This window comes from Antechinus flavipes, chromosome 1 (assembly GCF_016432865.1).
Source record: "Antechinus flavipes isolate AdamAnt ecotype Samford, QLD, Australia chromosome 1, AdamAnt_v2, whole genome shotgun sequence".
NCBI classification, from domain to species: Eukaryota; Metazoa; Chordata; class Mammalia; order Dasyuromorphia; family Dasyuridae; genus Antechinus; species Antechinus flavipes.
Window position 1 is genome coordinate 697,583,387 of NC_067398.1, and position 17,158 is coordinate 697,600,544.

Genomic DNA, 17,158 nt, shown 5'->3' on the forward strand with positions numbered 1-17,158 from the left:
CAGTCATTCCTATCCCACTTCTGTTCCTCTTTATTCCCAAAATTACCCTCTTTTTTACTATATCTTCAGTTTGAAAAGAATTTCTCTCAGTGTTGAGGAAAGAATTAAAGACAAGTTCATTTTATGGTTTTTATATGTTCTACCTTTTCTAGAAGATTTCATCTCAGGCAGGCTGAGATTTTTCATGCTAAGATTTATGACCTATGAGGTGCTTAGATTATTTGCATTCAAGTTATTCCGAAATAAACTTGAGTGAATATAAGCAAGACACTAATTATTTTTTTGTTTGTTGCTAGCCCATGTTGAAATGGTTTATCCTTTGTATACAAAGATGGCACTATTTGTCTTCTACAGAGTGTAATTTTTCAACCATTTGTCTGATAGTTGTGCTGAATATTAATCCATTAAAATGTCTCCCTTGAGTGTGCCTCCTAACCAGTGACTGGCATTTGCAAGATAGTTAGCTAGCACTGATCAGCCATGGGCTGTGGTCTTGGAGAGAATTGAAAGTCAACTATAACCCTGGCCCATAAGCAATTTTAACCTGTGTCTTTTATTTCCTTTGGATCCTCTCCTTACTAAATTAGTACTGGTTTGTGGTGTGCCCTTAGGGAACTATATGCCTACTGCCAGTGAAATATATATGTAAATAAAATAAATATATAGAAAAAATTTAAAATGTCTTTTTTTTTTTTTTTTTTTTTTTTTTTTTTTTTTTTTTTAACAAGAACTTGACCCTGGGATATATATTCCAGATTTGTTATAATTTTAGGTAACAAATTTGGATTTGGAATAATAAATCTATAATGTAGGAAATTCCAGCTTAGGTATTGTTTTATTTCTGTTCTTCAGGGCTCTGTGATATCATCTGACTGGGTACTTATTGAGCCAGTGTATCGTTTAAGAGTTGTTTTTCATGAGCCTCAAAAATTCAGCATGAGATGGCCAATTGGCTCCAGGATGAGGAATCTTGTTGCACATGGCTGGACAAGTCTCGGGACACCCTGACCATATCTTTATTTGTTAAAACCTCCCTAATGTCTGTTGGGCTTGGGCAAGTCTCGGAACAATAAAGTGAGAAATTATGGAGAAGCAATGTAGACTCAGTAGAGAGATGCAGGCATAGGAAAAAATATGGGCTGATTATGAACCTTGAGTGAGGGATAGCTGATGGACTGCCCTGCCCAGTGCTCTTTTATTATAAATGTGTTGTCAAGAGAATGGCTAGATATCCAGAGAGAGAACTATGGAACTGAATTTGGATTAAAACGTACTATTTTTGTCTTTTTGTTGTTGTTGTTGTTTGCCTTTTCCCTTTTGTTCAAATTTCTTTCACAACATGACTAATATGGAAATATATTTAAAATAATTGTACCTTTTTAACCCATACCAGATTGCTTTCTAGCTTGGGAAAGGGGAGGTCAAGGAGGAAGGGAGAAAAAAATTTGGAACTCAAAATCTTACAAAAGTCAATGTTTATAATCAGTGGGAAAAAAAAATAGCAGCAACACTCCCCTTCCTCTCTTTCTCCTTCCTTCCCCTCCCCCCCAGAGAGAGAGAAAGGAGACAAAGGAAGGTGGAGGAGAGAGAATGAGAATGGCAAGATAGGTGCCCAGCATGTTCCATTGACCCTCTGAGCAGATTTGTGGCTGACCATGGATTGCAAGGCCTCTGCTAGCTGTTAGCTGTATTGTATGAGGAAATGACCACATTCCAGAGAATGGAGAAAGCCACCAGTATGTGCAGAGTCTGTTCTGTAGGAGTAGGATGGGGTTTGGACTAGTGACTGGACCTCTGAAGGATCAAGCAAAGCCCACCCTCTTCCCACAGAGTAGGCCCATGCCTTTATGGCAGTTCCTGGAGCTCAAGGCTCACTGACTTGGTCACCTAGAATGGGATAACCCAGGGCTTCCTGCCTTCAAGACCAACTCTGTCCATTTTGCTCTGGCTGCTTCTCATCTAAATGATGATCAATGCTATTTGGACCAAGGGTTACTCAATAATTAGGGCAAAAATTCTGCAAATCCTAGACAGAGAATGTTTCTCTGAGACTGTGTCCCTAACTTGAAAGATACATTTCATTTGATATCGCTTTTTGATGAGATCAGTGTTCTCCGCTTTAATGTTACTGGCATAAATGGGAAGGGATTCTTAACTTTGAGCTTTATAGGTGCTTCATTTTCTCATTTACTCTTATTTACTTGTTTGAGTCAAGTTCAAGTTATTTCATTTTGTGCTTTGTCTCCATTGTGGCTCAGCGATGAGGTGATATGTTTATGAGGGATTTTCAGAAACAGCTTTGCAGCATTGAAGGAGGGGCCACAGTCTGTGGTCCCTGGGGTCTTGCTGCCTCTACTATTGTTGGAGAGCCATTTCTCAGGGCTTCCTTCCTTCCGCAGTACTCGGAGCTGGCCCTGGTGGGCTATTTCTTCTGAATGTATACCTGGGGCTCATAAAGCTGCAGTGCAAAGAATTGTGACTTGGTGACTGGGAATTCTTCCATCCATTCTGAGGATTGGTCTGAGCCAGGCTGAGGTTGTTCTATCTGACGTCATCTTTCTCTAGACTTGTATGGGCTCCACTCCTTTTGATCACTGAAAGGTTCATGTTGTACATTGTCATTGGAAAGAGGAATTCTCTTCCATTCGGCTTCTAACAACATCTTAGAGTTTCCTGAATGTTCATCACTTGTTTGACCATCTAAAGCACAAGATTTTAGACTCCTTTGTTTAAATGTCTGCTTTCTTCGGGCCTTCCTGTAACTTAAAATGTTTTATTTTTGTTCTTTGATTTTCAGAAAAGCAAGAGAAAAGGGCATGAATATACAAACATTAAATATTCTCTGGCAGACCAGACAAGTGGAGATCAGAGTCCTCTCCCACCTTGCACCCCGACTCCAACCTGTCCAGAGTAAGTAAAAGGGGGAGGAAATTGGTGTTGTCTGAAAATCCTTCTGTAAAATTGCTCTTTTTTTCAGCCTAAGACTTCCTTGGACATATGCTGCGGCTAATCAGCCGTCTAATAATGTCCATTAGCAATTAGCAAATTAGTAGCTTGTGCCTTTTCAAAGCCTTAGCTGGTTTATTTCACTGATGGCTGGCTGGCTATTGCCTTCCCTAGAGGTTATTAATATATCAAAGCCATGTTTGTTGAGCCTAGCAAAGTACCAGATTTGGTTTGTATTTCTTTTTGTTCCCAAGACTAATGGTTGCTGGTTATCCTTTCCTTCCATCCCTCTTTACTTTTTTTTGGAGGTGAGGAAAGATTATTTTTTTAGAAACCAGTTAAATAAGTGAGTCCTTACTTTGTCACCAAAGAGTTAAGTTACATATTTATTACTAGATGATAGATATGAGTTTTAAGATCTTATTCACAAAAATATAATTGAAAACATTTATTAGGTCAGTTCTGTCAATAGCCACAAGAAGCTTACATTATTAGCATTTGCCTTTCTAGGATAATTTTTATAAGACTCCTATTGGCTCTTTCCTACTGATTCATATTTTCAAATCTTTTCTGCCTTTGGCTTCTCATGTATTTATTTGCTTATTTGTTTATTCATTCATTCATATGTTTATTTCTCTGTCTGCCTATTTATTTATTTTTATATTTATTTGTTCATTTCATTCATTCATTTTAAACTTGACAACTCAAGAAAAACCATTGAAATACAAAACAAAATTTATTTCCATAAAACCACAAACTCAATTAGTTGCCTTTGTGTCCACCATTGAACTTTTATTTTTGTATTTTTTCCCTGTATTTTGTTGCTGTTAAATTTTTTTAATATGTTGTTGTAGTCCATGTGTATCTTCTGTCATTAATGTTCTATGCAAATGATTAGGCTGCATGTAAGGTGAGTAATCTTGTGTGTGCTTCTGATTTATTCATTAAACGATACATCATGTACCAGATGTGTTTCCTTGAGTAGACAGCTGCTGCTTCCTTCTTTCTCTTCCTCCTTTTTGTTCTCTCTTCACCACAATAAGAGAGCTGATTTGTTCAATGGATTTCTTTAGTGATGAGCAGTGGGGGCACAATGCTGGCCTCCTGGTAGTAGACTTCCAAGTGAGTTCTTTCCCTTGTGCTGACTTAGCAATTTTGGAGCAGAAAGTTGTGGCGTGTTGTTTTCAGATAGCCCAAGTATTGATATTCCAGTTAGTGACAATCTGACAAGATAACTGTCTTCTGCCTGGCTTGCATTTTTGTAAATATCTTTTTCAGAATGAGAGAAGATAGTGCTAGAGTATATGAAAATGTGGGATTGGTGCAGCAGCAGAAGAGTCTTAGATGAGAAGACCTGTCCAGGTTTCAGCTCAGAGCTGGGTAATTACATTCACAATGTTTGATTACTGTTCAATATGTTTTGTGGTAGGCTTAATTTCTTTCAAGAGTAACATTTAGGAATATTTGCTTGAAATGTTCCAAAATTGTGTTTAAAAACTTTTTATAAGTTAGTTCTGCTTCGATGTAACCTTTGATAGCCATTTCAAAATCCATTTAACACATAAAAACAAAAGTCAGAGTTCATTCTTTGAAGGTAACAATGTCTCTCCTGAGAATAATTCTTATGGACTACTTAGAATAAAGAGGCTCTTTTCTGAATTGCTTAGTAGGGGTTGCCATAGCTGCCTAGAACACAACCTGTAGTGATGTCCTTGGGCTTGAATAAAGAGGAACATCCCCTAGGATTTAAGAACTCTTGGCTGCCCTGTAGCATTTGGGTGACCCTGATGCAGACGCTCAGAGTTGACCTCATTCCAGGTTATTCATTAGTGAGCATCCCCAATAAAATTTATTCACATTCTACTTGATCACCTCAAATGCTATGAACCTCGCTGTCTTTTGAGGCAGCTCATTCCTTCAGTAGACAGCTCTCCTGCTTAAAAAGCTCATTCTTATGTTGATCTGAAATCTGTTTTTCTGTGACTTTGACCTACTGCTTGTAGTTTTGTCCTCTGGGATCATAAAATCTCAGCATGAGATAAGCTCTTTGTGGCTTCTTCTGGAACCTGTACCTGTGAAAAGCATCCCTGTTGTTATCCAGCCTCTTTTCAAATGTCCTTAAGTGAAGGAGAGTCCATCACTTTTCATGGCGTTACGTTTCATTTGTGGATGACTAGTAGGGAGTTTTTCGTGATGTTGAACTTAAATTTGGCCTACTAAAATTTCTAACTTTTGTTTCTTGTTTTTCTCTCGGAGACTGATTAGAATAAGTGACAATGTTGATAGTCTCCCTATGATAACCTTCAAATACTGGAGGACATCAATTATGAACTCTCCTTCCCCAACTATGACTATTTCCTTCAGCTGATTCTCATATAGTTTGGACTCGGAGCCCTTTCCTCTTGAGGTTAGCCTCCTCTGGACATTTTCCATCTCATCAGTGCCCTTCTTAAACTTTGCTGCCAGAAATGACCTCAGTGGCCCAGATGAGGTCTCTAGGACAGCAGGATCAGCTCTTCCTTATTCTTGTGTCTTTCTCACTCTGGTCCTGAGTTCTTTTTAGCTTCCCAAGATTTTGCTGTTCTAGCTGCTCCCCGACTCTCATCCTTAGTTCTTTTCGGTGACCTAGGTTTTCTTACCAGGTCTTCCACATGAAAGTACTTCAAATCCTTGAAGGTATCTTGAGCTCCCTGCACTCCCAGATCTTGCTTCAACTGCTTCTGACATAGCATGGCTTTTTGTCCCTTCATTCTTCTGTTCACCATCTTATGGATCTGACCCCGAATATCAGTGTGACCTTCCTGTGAGGTCTAAGAATGAAAATGGTACTGCAGATGGAGCCTGGCCAAGCCAGGTCTTGGGTGATGGTCACCTCCTTATTTTGGAGGCTGTCACCATTGATGTAGTCTAGAATCACAGTAGCTGCTTTCATGACTGTCACCCTGTTGACTTACTGAACTTGCATTTAATCAAAGTGCTGTCTCTCTCAGTTGTACTCATGTAGCAGAGTATAGTAGGACTATACATTTATCTCTATCAAAATCTTTTGTATTAGAAAAAATTTCAGCCAATGTTCTGATGTATTGAGATATTTTTGGTTCCCACTTTTGTGCCACTGATAGAGCCATTGAATACAAAGCTAGGATTAGATGACCCATGCACTATATTAGAAAGTAAACACTTTCTCCTCTGTAAAACAGAAGGAGTAGATCACTAAATTCCCCTTCAGTTCTGAGACAGTGATCCTATATAATTTTCAAGTATTTTACCTTGTTATTGGCCCCAAAACCTTTTCAGAGAGTTTAACTTTTCATATTAGAGACAAAAGTATTTCTTAATAACAAATAGAAAGTTAGGGTTTGCCAGGAGCTTTTTTTTTTTTCCCCAATAAAGAATTCTACATTATTAATTTCCAGTTTACTTTAATGTTTTCATTTTTATTAACTTTTTAAATATCTATTCCTAATTTCTTGCTTTCTTTTTTTTTCTTTCCAGATATGACTATTCCTCCCCACCCCCAAAAGGTCAAGAAAGATGCAAGGACTTTCATGTGAAAAATGAATTTGGAAGGTTTGCATTCTGACTGTTTAACTTCCACTAATAAGCAAAGTGCGAAACCATGTATAAAGATCATGATTTTTCTCTGTCAACAATACCTGATTTCCAATTGCTGGCTTTTTAAATAAGAAGAAATCATCTCTACAATGTAGACAATGTTATATTCTATAGAATTTTGTGTTAAATTGAGGAAGCTATTAAATTTTCGTTTTCACATTTTGTAGATGATGGTGATTAAAATTCAAGTTATCAGCATTTTTTTTTTTTTAATTGGAGCAGATTTATTCTTTTTTCTTTGTGAGGCATGAAAGGGCACTTTTGGAAGGAGCAGTGATTTGGGAAAATCTGTCAAACATCCAGTACAAATGGGAACAATTTTTTCTTATCTGTTATAACTGAGGGGATAGAATCATGTCCTAATGCCTGAAGCTCACAGAGTCGAGCATTTCCTTTCCAATTGGCCACTTCAGAGTGGAAAGTGACAATGGTTTTTTTGTAAAGTAGGGGCTTTGTTTTGTTAGCAGATGGCTGACTTACTCCTCAGCCAACTTGAGTTTCTGTTGGGAAAATATACACAAAGTTTTCTTTGAACCAGAGTCACTGTCTTTATGCTCAAAAGAAAATCCTTTTGCTGATGACCAGTAATGGAGATAGCATTCGCAGTCGCTCAGAAAAGCATCAGCTCATAGCAGGGGCAGGAGGCAGCAGTAGCCCAAGGGGATTTCTGGGGCCTTCATGGCCATCTTGCAGTTTGACAATTGGAGGCAGAAGACCTTCCAGTGAGCTTCTGCTGATTCTTTGTGATTGCTCGACCCCAGCACCCCTGCTATGCCGACTGTGAGCTGGTGGGTGGGAGCTTCCCCCAACTCAGGGCTCCTGTGGTTTTCAGTAAGGCCTTATACTTCTCTAGGTGATCTGTGCTTCAGAATCCGATGAAGGATACCCGATCTGAGCCAGGCCCCTCGTGGCAATCTGCGTGAACGCAGAGGGTTGGCTTAAGCAAGGCCAGGAGGGGCCAGTGCCATGGCTGGGGGACATGATTGCCAGCAGTAGCTCCTTTTCTGTTTCATTGAATGGGATTTTCACCAACCTTCTTTTACCTAAAGTGCCTTCCAGAGCCACATCCCTCTTTGCTATGTGTGTTCCACCATTCTTCATTGTGTTATTTCAGCTGAAGTAGTTTTGATCATATTTGTAAAGACAAATAAGCTCCTCTAGTGACTTTCCTTTCGAGCCCCTGTACTACTCAGGTTTCTTTCCCTATGGCTGTCTTTTGTTTCTGTGCTTTGAGCCTTCCTGGGTCTCAGAGGCAGAGTGGAGCCAATTCAGTGACTAGATCAGGCCTGACTCGCCAGGAATGGGAGCTTCTTTGCAGGAGAGCTGGGCTAGAGTGTTGCTTTTCCCTGAAGTCATTTGGGAAGACCTGTGTGGTCATTTTCATGTGCAGAAGAACGAATGCCCTGACCTTCAATAGGCCACAGTGAGACTCGGGCTGTATGTAGGATCCACGTAGGGCTTACCCTGCATGAGGGTGAGTGCAGCTGGGCCTGAGATGAGAGAGAATTCAGGCCCACTGCCACAGGGGGCTGCCTAAAGCCTGTATTTGTGTGAATTGAAATAAGTGCATCTTTTTATTGCACGATCACTTTGAAAACTTTTGTTTGCCTCTACTTTATTGTAGTACTTTGGACTCTTGACTTTGGGACAGACTTTCACCAGCATATATCTTTATATTTGTACAATGGTTTGATTGTACAAATGTATTTGTTGCATTAATGTCAATGCCTGTAGGGTAGAATCAGTAGTATTTGCACTCTCGGAACCCAACTTGTCCTGTAACTTGATGGTGAGGTAATTTCTTTTATTTGGCTTTGTGAAGTCCTGTATGGGACATTCGTTTAATGAAACCTTTTCTTATTTTCCTAAATAAGTATAGTATCATGGTATTGTCAAACTGTGTCTTAGTTCTGCCAGATCACTGAATGATTATTGAGCATTGGATAACTCAATGGAATTGGGATCTCCTCAAGGTGGGCGGACACCCTTTGCAGTGATGCCAGTGGCAACCCCTCTACACCTTCCTGTCTTGTCCAGCCTTTATCCATGCCATCCTGTGACTCTTCCCCAAAAGGCTTTAGATCCCTGGATAAAGTATGGGTGCCAGTGGGACATGGTGACTTCACGGGTAGTCATCCCTCGTTCTTGCTTCATGACTGTGCCTCTTCCTTTTCTGGTCTTCAGTCTCTCTGATGCTCTAGTTCTTTATTGCTGAAGTGCTATAGCCTGCTCCATAGTCATGCCTTTGGTGATCTGCGGCTTTAACCCTTCAAAGACTGGTAGTCCACAGTTTGTAGCCATGAAGCATCACCAGAACTTGGTCCCACATTACCAAATTTCACATGAGCTTAAGGTTGACACTGAATAGGTGCAATGTAGAGCTGGAGCCATGACAGATTGGCAATTGGAGCTTTTAGAATTAGTAGTTTAGCAAAGGTGGTTTGAGGAAGCAGCGATACAACTTGGGGGGGAGGGGGAGAGGAAGCAGTTGACAATGGACGGATCAGATGACCTTGAATTGTGTGTGAAGTCACATTCATTCTGTAGCTAACAAATGAATTTTGCTACCAGAGTTGACAGGTATTGTAATGCCTTCAGCAGGGTCTGGAAAGTATAACTTTCTGTATTTAGAAATTGTTCTGAGTCCATTGAAGACTTCAAGACTTCACATTGTTCAAGTTGCATTTGGTATGAGTTATTCAACTGAACTAACATTTAGTTAGTGAGCACCAAGGTACTTTGCTGGGCTCCTGGGGGTGCCAAGATTTAGAGAGAGAGAGAGAGAGCGAGAGAGAGAGAGCATCTGCCCTCAAGGAATGCCATGCCATGAACTGTGCAATTTTTTGGCTTATCACTGGGTGTGTGCACATTTATTAAAAACCTGTTTTTAGTTGAGGTATCCATGCTTCTCGTTGCACCTTGGCCAACTGCTTACCTTGCCTAATTCTGAGTATCATGTCATTTATATATCATGCACAAGTAAGCTGGCTCTTAAGTTGTGAAACTAGGATTCTGTGTTTTGAGTGAGAATTTGTCTGGAATGTGATATTGGAATTAAAAACAAAAACATGAATTCAACAAGATTTCTTAACAGCTCTTTTGGGAGGGAATTTAGAAGTTTCTACCTAGTGTACGGCCCTGCTGAAAACCATGGCGATTGCTCAAGTTGACAGGAATGGACTTTTTCATATGGTTGATTTGGGGAGGGGACTGGGAAAGATGGAAGGATTATCTTTAGTGTCTCCATGCTGGGTCCTAGTACAAGCTGGAAATGTGCTTTGGTATTAAGTAGAGGAAATTGTTCTGTTTGTGAGAGTCCGTAATTAAGGTGAATTTCCATTTCTTGCAAATATACCAGCATGTGCTCATTACTACGTATCTTCATTACCTGCACGTCTAAGCTCAGAGCACTCATGCATAGTCTGTGCATAAAACTGACAACATTGTCACCAACAGCCATTTTTCCAATTTGGGGAACTTTTTTTCAGATTTTTGTTGCAGTTAAACAGCAAAGTGCCATTCAGCTTTTGCTATTGGAAGGAGTTAAACCAATCATTTAAAAAATAAAACAAAAATCTATACATCGAAAGGTCTGAATTGTTTTGAAATGTGGAGACACCCTTACATACTGAAAACAAAGGGCAGAGAATCCAGTTAAACACGCACGTTCTCCACCAGCCTCCACCACCACCACCACCAAAAAACTCCCAAACCAAACGCTTTGCTGGGGATATGGTGGCTTGTCAGGTCTGGTGGTGCATTTGCACAAAGACAAACTATACAGTGACAAAGGCATCGTACTGTGAACTTTTTTGAGGCACTGTGAAGTCAGTAATCTAGTTATTTTCAAAAAGTGTGGTTCCCTTAATGGGTGCCCCTCTATAATGGGGCAACATTTGCTCCCAAGTTAATAAAACAGGTAGTTCAATCAGGAGACACAACTGCTTCCTCTGCATCCCCCATGTACAGAAAGTCCACATTGAGTCCTTTCTGACTTTTTCAGATTTGGACTGCACCAAGCGGGAGAGGATGCATGTCCAAAAATGATATAATTGTTTAAAATGGTGGTTTAATTGGCTCATCTTTTCCCCCCACCTTCATTCCACCATTCTCTAATTAAATAAAAATAGCTAGTCGATTGCTAGAAACAGTGTGTCCAGAGAGTTAGGGGATTCTGCTGACAAAGAGGTATATTCATGTTTCTGGAATGAACTGTTTTGAAGCTCCATTTAAGTTCACCTTATTTATCTATTCCCATTGTATCTTGAGAGATTATTCTAATAGGTGTTTTAAAAATAATTTGACATCCTGGATTATTTCTAGTTCATTGGAATGAGAAAATGAGTTAGAAGTATTTGATTATAGATTACTTACACCACAAGAAAACTTAAGAGTATAACTCTTGAGGCACAACACACATATCTATATCTATTATATATTTTTTACCAGTATAAATCTGGTACAGTTTTCACTGACTGTGCATTGTAAGAAAAAAATAATATAAAAATTAAAAAAAAAAAGTTTTATAGCAAATGGTCACGCTGACTATGGTTATCTTATTAGGACTGCTAGCCATTACTTTGGACAGAACTTATAATTTTCCCTGGTGAATATTAGTTTAGAAATATAGTTTATTGTTATTGTATCCTCACTAAAATGTTTGCTCCTTTTTCTTTTTTTTTCTTTTCTTTTTTTTTGTTTCTTGTTTTTTGTTTTGGGGCAAACTGCAAAATCTATCTAGGAGCTTGTTTCAGTGTTTCATAACTTTTTTTTACTCAAACTAATTTGAAAAATGTTTCCACGCTCAACCTCAAAACTTGTAATTATTAATTTTGCCTGTTTATTTATGACATAATTGTGATTCTTTGTATTACTAAAGGCTAATGAGAAGGGATCCTTTATTAAGCTGATGACTAGACCTACTTTTAATTTTTCTGCAGTGTATGAAGTATTGTACCAGAGTATTAAATGAAATGTAATATTTTATTGAAAATCTATCCTTTAAAAGGAATACGTTTTAGGATGTCATCAATTTGATGTGAATCATGTAAATGTTGATAATATGCGCTGTGTTTATTATACATTTAGTGTTTTTAAAAGACTCACTTAATGCCTTTCTAGCCCACCTATATTATGTAGTCGATTTGCAATTGTCCAAAAAAAAAAAAAAAGACATTAAAAGAATAGCTTATGTATAAAAACAATAGTGGATGTTAATCGCCTCCTGATCTGTATTTATGGGTGTTAGTTCAGTGGTTTTGCTAGTAGCAAGGCTGAATTATCAGAGTAAAAATGTATTTGTAAACTGTATCAGAACTGAAAATTAGGAATAAAATCATTTTCTTATAATCTGGTGTTTTTGTTTATTTCATTAAAAAGTCTGAAGGTACAAATGGGAAGACCCATCAACAGCATTTATTTAAGTTCCTACTGTGGCCTGAATGGTATCCTAAGGACTGGTGATATAAAGGCACATGTGAAACTTCCAAGAGCGATTGTTAGAGACAATATGTGTACAATATGTACACATGTACAGACAAAATTAACCATCTTCTCAATCAACTTAAAAAAGGGCTGACTTGCAGATGTCTATCAGAAGGTCTATTGAAATGAAGAATAAATAAGTTCATTCATACCCCATTTATTTGATACCTGCTCTATACATAGCTTTTGGAATTCCACACGGAATAACATAGATCATCTGAGTTTGGAAGATTTTCTAATTTGGTGGTTTCTACCATTGAAACACCTTAACAGTCAAGAAAAGGAATGAATAGGTGAGCTAAATAAATATATTGGAAACAGGATGTAGAACTACTGGGGTGAAGGAAAGTGGGCATTAAAGGTTCATAAGAATGTGGTTACTCCCATGAGAAATCTTTTCTTGCATTCAATAAATTTTGTGGTAATGTTCATGTTTGAAAGGGAGCCCAAAAGATTGGGGCTGCAGACTGGTATCCCAAGGTGTCTCAAAAGAATTTGTAGACTTGAACCTATCTTCAAATCAAGGGCAAAGTTAATTGTAATTGTAATCCCAATTAAAGTGGGCTAAATTACAAAAAAATTTTGCCAAGAACCAAGAGCAAGAAGACAGATTTCTAGGAAAAAGAGATCTGCTTCATGTCATTGATATGCTACTTTTATGACACAGAGGTAGAACTGTAGAGTGGTCTGGTGTGCACCTCATCATTTATCTCTGAAATCCTGTTATCACTGACCAACAAATTGCTATCTGGCAGTCAGCAGTGTTCCTGGGACTATACTACAGTATCTCTAAAGCCAGGAGACTTTAAAAGTGCTTATTCTACCAATCTGTCAATGATCCTAAAGTCAGGAGACCTCAGGATTACTGCTGTGTTTCTCACAGAAGCTCAGCTGAAGGGCATCTTCTGGAGAATCATTCTTTCCTTCCTTCTGGATTCCATTTTTGTATGCTCACTCTTATTAAATACTTAATGTGTAAGAAGCAACTCTGACATCATTTGTAGGGCAGGCATTGGTGGAGGAAATTTCCTCACATGAAACTCCTTACACAAATGAAATCACAGATTTGGACCCATCCCACTGTAGAGGTTCAAAAAGAGACTCCAAAAGATTGGGGTCGTGGACCAGTGTCACGAGGTGGCTCAAAAGAATTTGCAGGCTTAAACCCATCTCCACCAAGGGACAAAAAAGTTTATTGTAATTGGAAGACCAACTGGAAGAAGTGTGCTAAGTTCCTAAAAGGATGTAGCAAAGAGCCAGGAGAAAGAAGATAAATTTAGAGGACAAAGTTAAACAGATTAGAGCTTTGTGTTACTTATTTGTTAGTCTTATGGCTTACAGGTAGGTTTGAGGGGGTCTATTCACTATTGTCTCAGGAACTTGATTATGATTGACCAGCAGATTTTTCTGTCAGTAATGTTTGTAGGATTATCCCAAGTCCAGAAAACTTTAACATCATTACGACAGATTGTTAGAACAATAGCACTCGAAGGTTAGGGAACCTTAGGGTACAGCTTCTAGGGAAAATGTAGCAGCAATCCCATCACCACCCCTCAAAATCCACACACTTGCCGGCCCTTCTTGCCCTCCTAATCCCCCATTCCCTAGTATGTAAAACTTTGTACTAAGCAATGGAGACAGAAGGAAAATGAGAAAATGGCATCTGCCCTTATGGATTTTGTGGTCTACACGAGGGGGAGGGAACCATAACAATTTTAAGAATGATAATGAAACTTAAAAAAAAAATCGGTTACTTTGAAATATAAATAACACATGTATTACCAAAAAGAGCAAAGGGGAGAAAAAAGGTGGGGGGGAAGCCACTTAAATACAAAAGGAGAGCTTGGTCTTTTTTACAGCTCATTTGCCAATTCTTTGTCTTGCTTTCTCTTTGCTGTGGTCTCAGCCAATAGATGGCTATTGCTTTTCACTACCTTAATGCTTTGTAACTCTCACCCAGCTTTCTTAAAATCATCTGATTTTCCTTCATAACCCATCCTCTACCTGCCTTTGCAATTTTCTTTTATTTTTCCCCTCATCTACATGCTTTATGATTCAGTGACATTCTTCTCTTTGCTATTTGTCACACAGGACACTCTTACCTTCTTCTCCCCTCCTCTCCTCTCCCCTTCCCCTCTCCTCCAGACATTTTTACTAGCTGTCTACCATGCCTGAAAGACTCTGTTTCCTATTCCAAGCCTCCCAGGCTTCCTTTAAGTCTCAGCTAAAATCACACCTTCCACAAGAATCCTTTCTGGGTTTCCTCAATGCTAGCGATTGATTATCTTCGATTTGTCCTGTACACCATGTCTCATGTTTGTACATTGTTGTTGGCATTTTGTTTTCTCCCCAAAATTGAGTTTCTTGACAAGATCCCCCTTTGGGGATGAGGAGGACCTTTCTTTGTATTACCAGCATTTAGTACTATTCCTGACATACATTAGGTATCTAATAAATGCTTGTTGACTTGACTGGTCACTTGAGTCATACAGAGCCAAGATGAAGAACAACTCTCTGCTTTCAGCAAGCTTATTCTACTGGGTATATTTGTGGTCCCACTGAATGGCTCAAAAAACATCTATTAAGTGCTAACTTTGTGCCAGCTAATGGGAATACAAATACAAATACAAATAAAAAATGATTACAAGGAGCTTACATCCTAATGGGGGAAGACAACATATAAAAAGAAGTTAAAAATTTTGGGGGGAATTACTTGCACTGAGACTTGGAGAAAAAAGTCCATGTTGGGAATATAATTTGGGGCAAGGGAAATGATCTGTTCCTTCCAATTCTGAGTTTCTGTGAATTTTTATCGTGGAATGGGATTCCACCTTTATTTTGCTCTTGGGGGTAACAGCTTTGAGATCTTAAGCTCTGTGAAGAAGAACTGGCAAGATGGCCACAGAAGACTTTCAAGGACCTGGGTTGTTTAATTTGGAGGTCTTATGGTCCTGCATTTGAAGGCTGGTATTTTTATTTTTATTTTTTTTGCTTCAATTGCTACTGATTCTCTTTCTTCAGTTCTCTGGAACCTTGTGAAGCCTCATGATCCTTATATTATACTATGCTATTGCTACATGGTTTTCAGAAGAAGTTTTATGTGTACTGTACATCTGGGATTTCTTCCCTGTGGTTCTTTGAACCAGTCTGTCTGCATCATAGGTAAGACAAATGTACTGTTCTTTAAATTGTGAAAGAGAAATTTCTCTAATAACAAATACTGTACCTTTATGTCCACAGGGAAATACATGAAAAATTAAAATTGTGCCAGGACTTTCACACTACATGTTTCTCCAATTCAGAAAATACTTATGATTATTTGTGGAATAATAAACAGGAAGAGCCCTTAGGCATCATTTAGCTCAGTCTCCTTCACTTCAGAAATCAAATGACTTGTCCAAGATTACACAGGCAAGTGACAGCTAAAATTTAAATGCAGATTCTCTGATTTTAGTTTTAGTTTTTTTTTCTTCTCTAGCAGACTTCTTAATACTTATTATATACAGAAAACTGCATGCAATTAGGAAAATTAAAAAAAAAAAACAACAAACCAGCACAAAGTTTAGATAACTCTACCCATATGAAAACTGAAGTTTCATTAGTTTTTTTTTTTTTAGTAGTTTAGATAAATCCCTATTTGTGAAAATTGAAATTGTGTTTAAAAAAAAAGGAAGTAAAATTTAGGTAATTCTTCCCTGCCCACATGAAAATTGAAATCTTGTTATTGAAAATACAATAACAAAATTTAGATAATTCCTTACTTATATGAAAATGTTCACCATGCCTTTTTAGTTAAAAAGTTAAAAAGGGAAAGCAAAGTTTAAATAATCTGAATCCTTATTTGTGAACACTTAAATTGTGTTTAAAAAAAAAAAAAGAAAGTTTAGGTAATTCTTCCCTGCCCGCATGAAAATTGAAATCTTGTTATTAAAAAACAACAATAATAAAATTTAGATAATTCCCTACCTACATGAAAATTGAAATCTGGTTCGCAGTGTCCTCTTAACTGCTAAATTTTATGTTTTTTTCTCATTCTTCATCCATCCTCTGACCTCTATGCTATCTTTGACACTGATTTTCCTAAATACTCTTCTTCTAAATACTTTTCTCTGTGCTTCTATGTCTCCATTCTCACTTAATTCTCCTCTTACCTCCAAGGCCACTTCTCATCGTTGTTTCATCTCTGTGCATGTCACACTTAACTTATTCTTCTTTTTTTTGCTGAGGTAATTGGGGTTAAGTGACTTGCCCAGGGTCACATAGCTAGGATGTGTCTGGGACCAGATTTGAACTCGGGTCCTCCTGATTTCAGGAATGATGCTCTATCCACTGCACCACCTAGCTGCCCCTAACTGGTTCTCCCAGTTAGTCCTTTTTTTGTTTTTTTTTTTTAAATCTATAATTGGTGGGCTGATTAGCTCTCATGGTTCCAATTTTCATCTTTGAGCAGACAACTGCCAGATCTATACATCTATCCTTAACCTCCCTGCTTTGCAACTAAATATCCCATAGGCATTGCCAACTCAATATGTCCATAGTATAACTTTTTCTTGCCAAATCTGCCGCTTCTGAACTTCTCTGTTATTGTTGAGGACAGTATCATCCTTTCAAGTTGCAGTGTTGATGTCATGCCCATTCTTCAGTCTTGCTCACCTCACATATCTACTCAGTTGCCAAATCTTGTAATTTCTTTCACTACAACATCTTTCAAATAGACCTTTTAGAGAGCCACAGCCCAATACACGTTCTCATCACCTCATTCTTGGATGATTAGAATAGTTTGTGGTTTGCTCTCTCTGCTACAAGTCTTCCCAACTTCTGTCTATCCTCCTAACCTCCACTCAGCTACCGTAGTGATTTTCCTTAGGCAGAGGTCTGTTTTAACCTTGTACTCAGAAAATTATAGTGGCTTCCCATTTATCCCCAGGATCAAATTTAAATACTTGTTTATGGCACAACTTGGTGGTGCCATAGTGCACAGAGCATGGGGTCTAGAGTCAGAAGAGCCCGAGTTCAAATTTGACCTCAGATATTTACCAATTGTATGATCTCAGGCAATTGTCTTCTGAAAAATAATTCTTTGGCCTTTTCCTCTTCTTTTGCCTGAATTTTT

The 17,158-nt window shown here is 38.3% G+C and overlaps 1 protein-coding gene across 2 annotated transcripts in view; it reads left to right on the forward strand.

Moving 5' to 3' along the window:
• PTPN11 (protein tyrosine phosphatase non-receptor type 11) overlaps positions 1–11,910 on the forward strand; it is a 67,461-nt gene extending 55,551 nt beyond the window's left edge. The window contains exons 14-16 of one of the 2 annotated variants that reach the window (XM_051972824.1): positions 2,798–2,910; positions 4,225–4,326; positions 6,442–6,599. In XM_051972824.1, the coding sequence (XP_051828784.1) occupies positions 2,798–2,910; positions 4,225–4,294 (183 nt within the window). In that variant the 3' untranslated portion in view covers positions 4,295–4,326; positions 6,442–6,599. Of the gene's footprint in view, positions 1–2,797; positions 2,911–4,224; positions 4,327–6,441 lie in introns of both variants that reach the window. The other variant, XM_051972823.1, reaches the window with a different exon arrangement.
• The last annotated feature ends 5,248 nt before the right edge of the window (positions 11,911–17,158 follow it).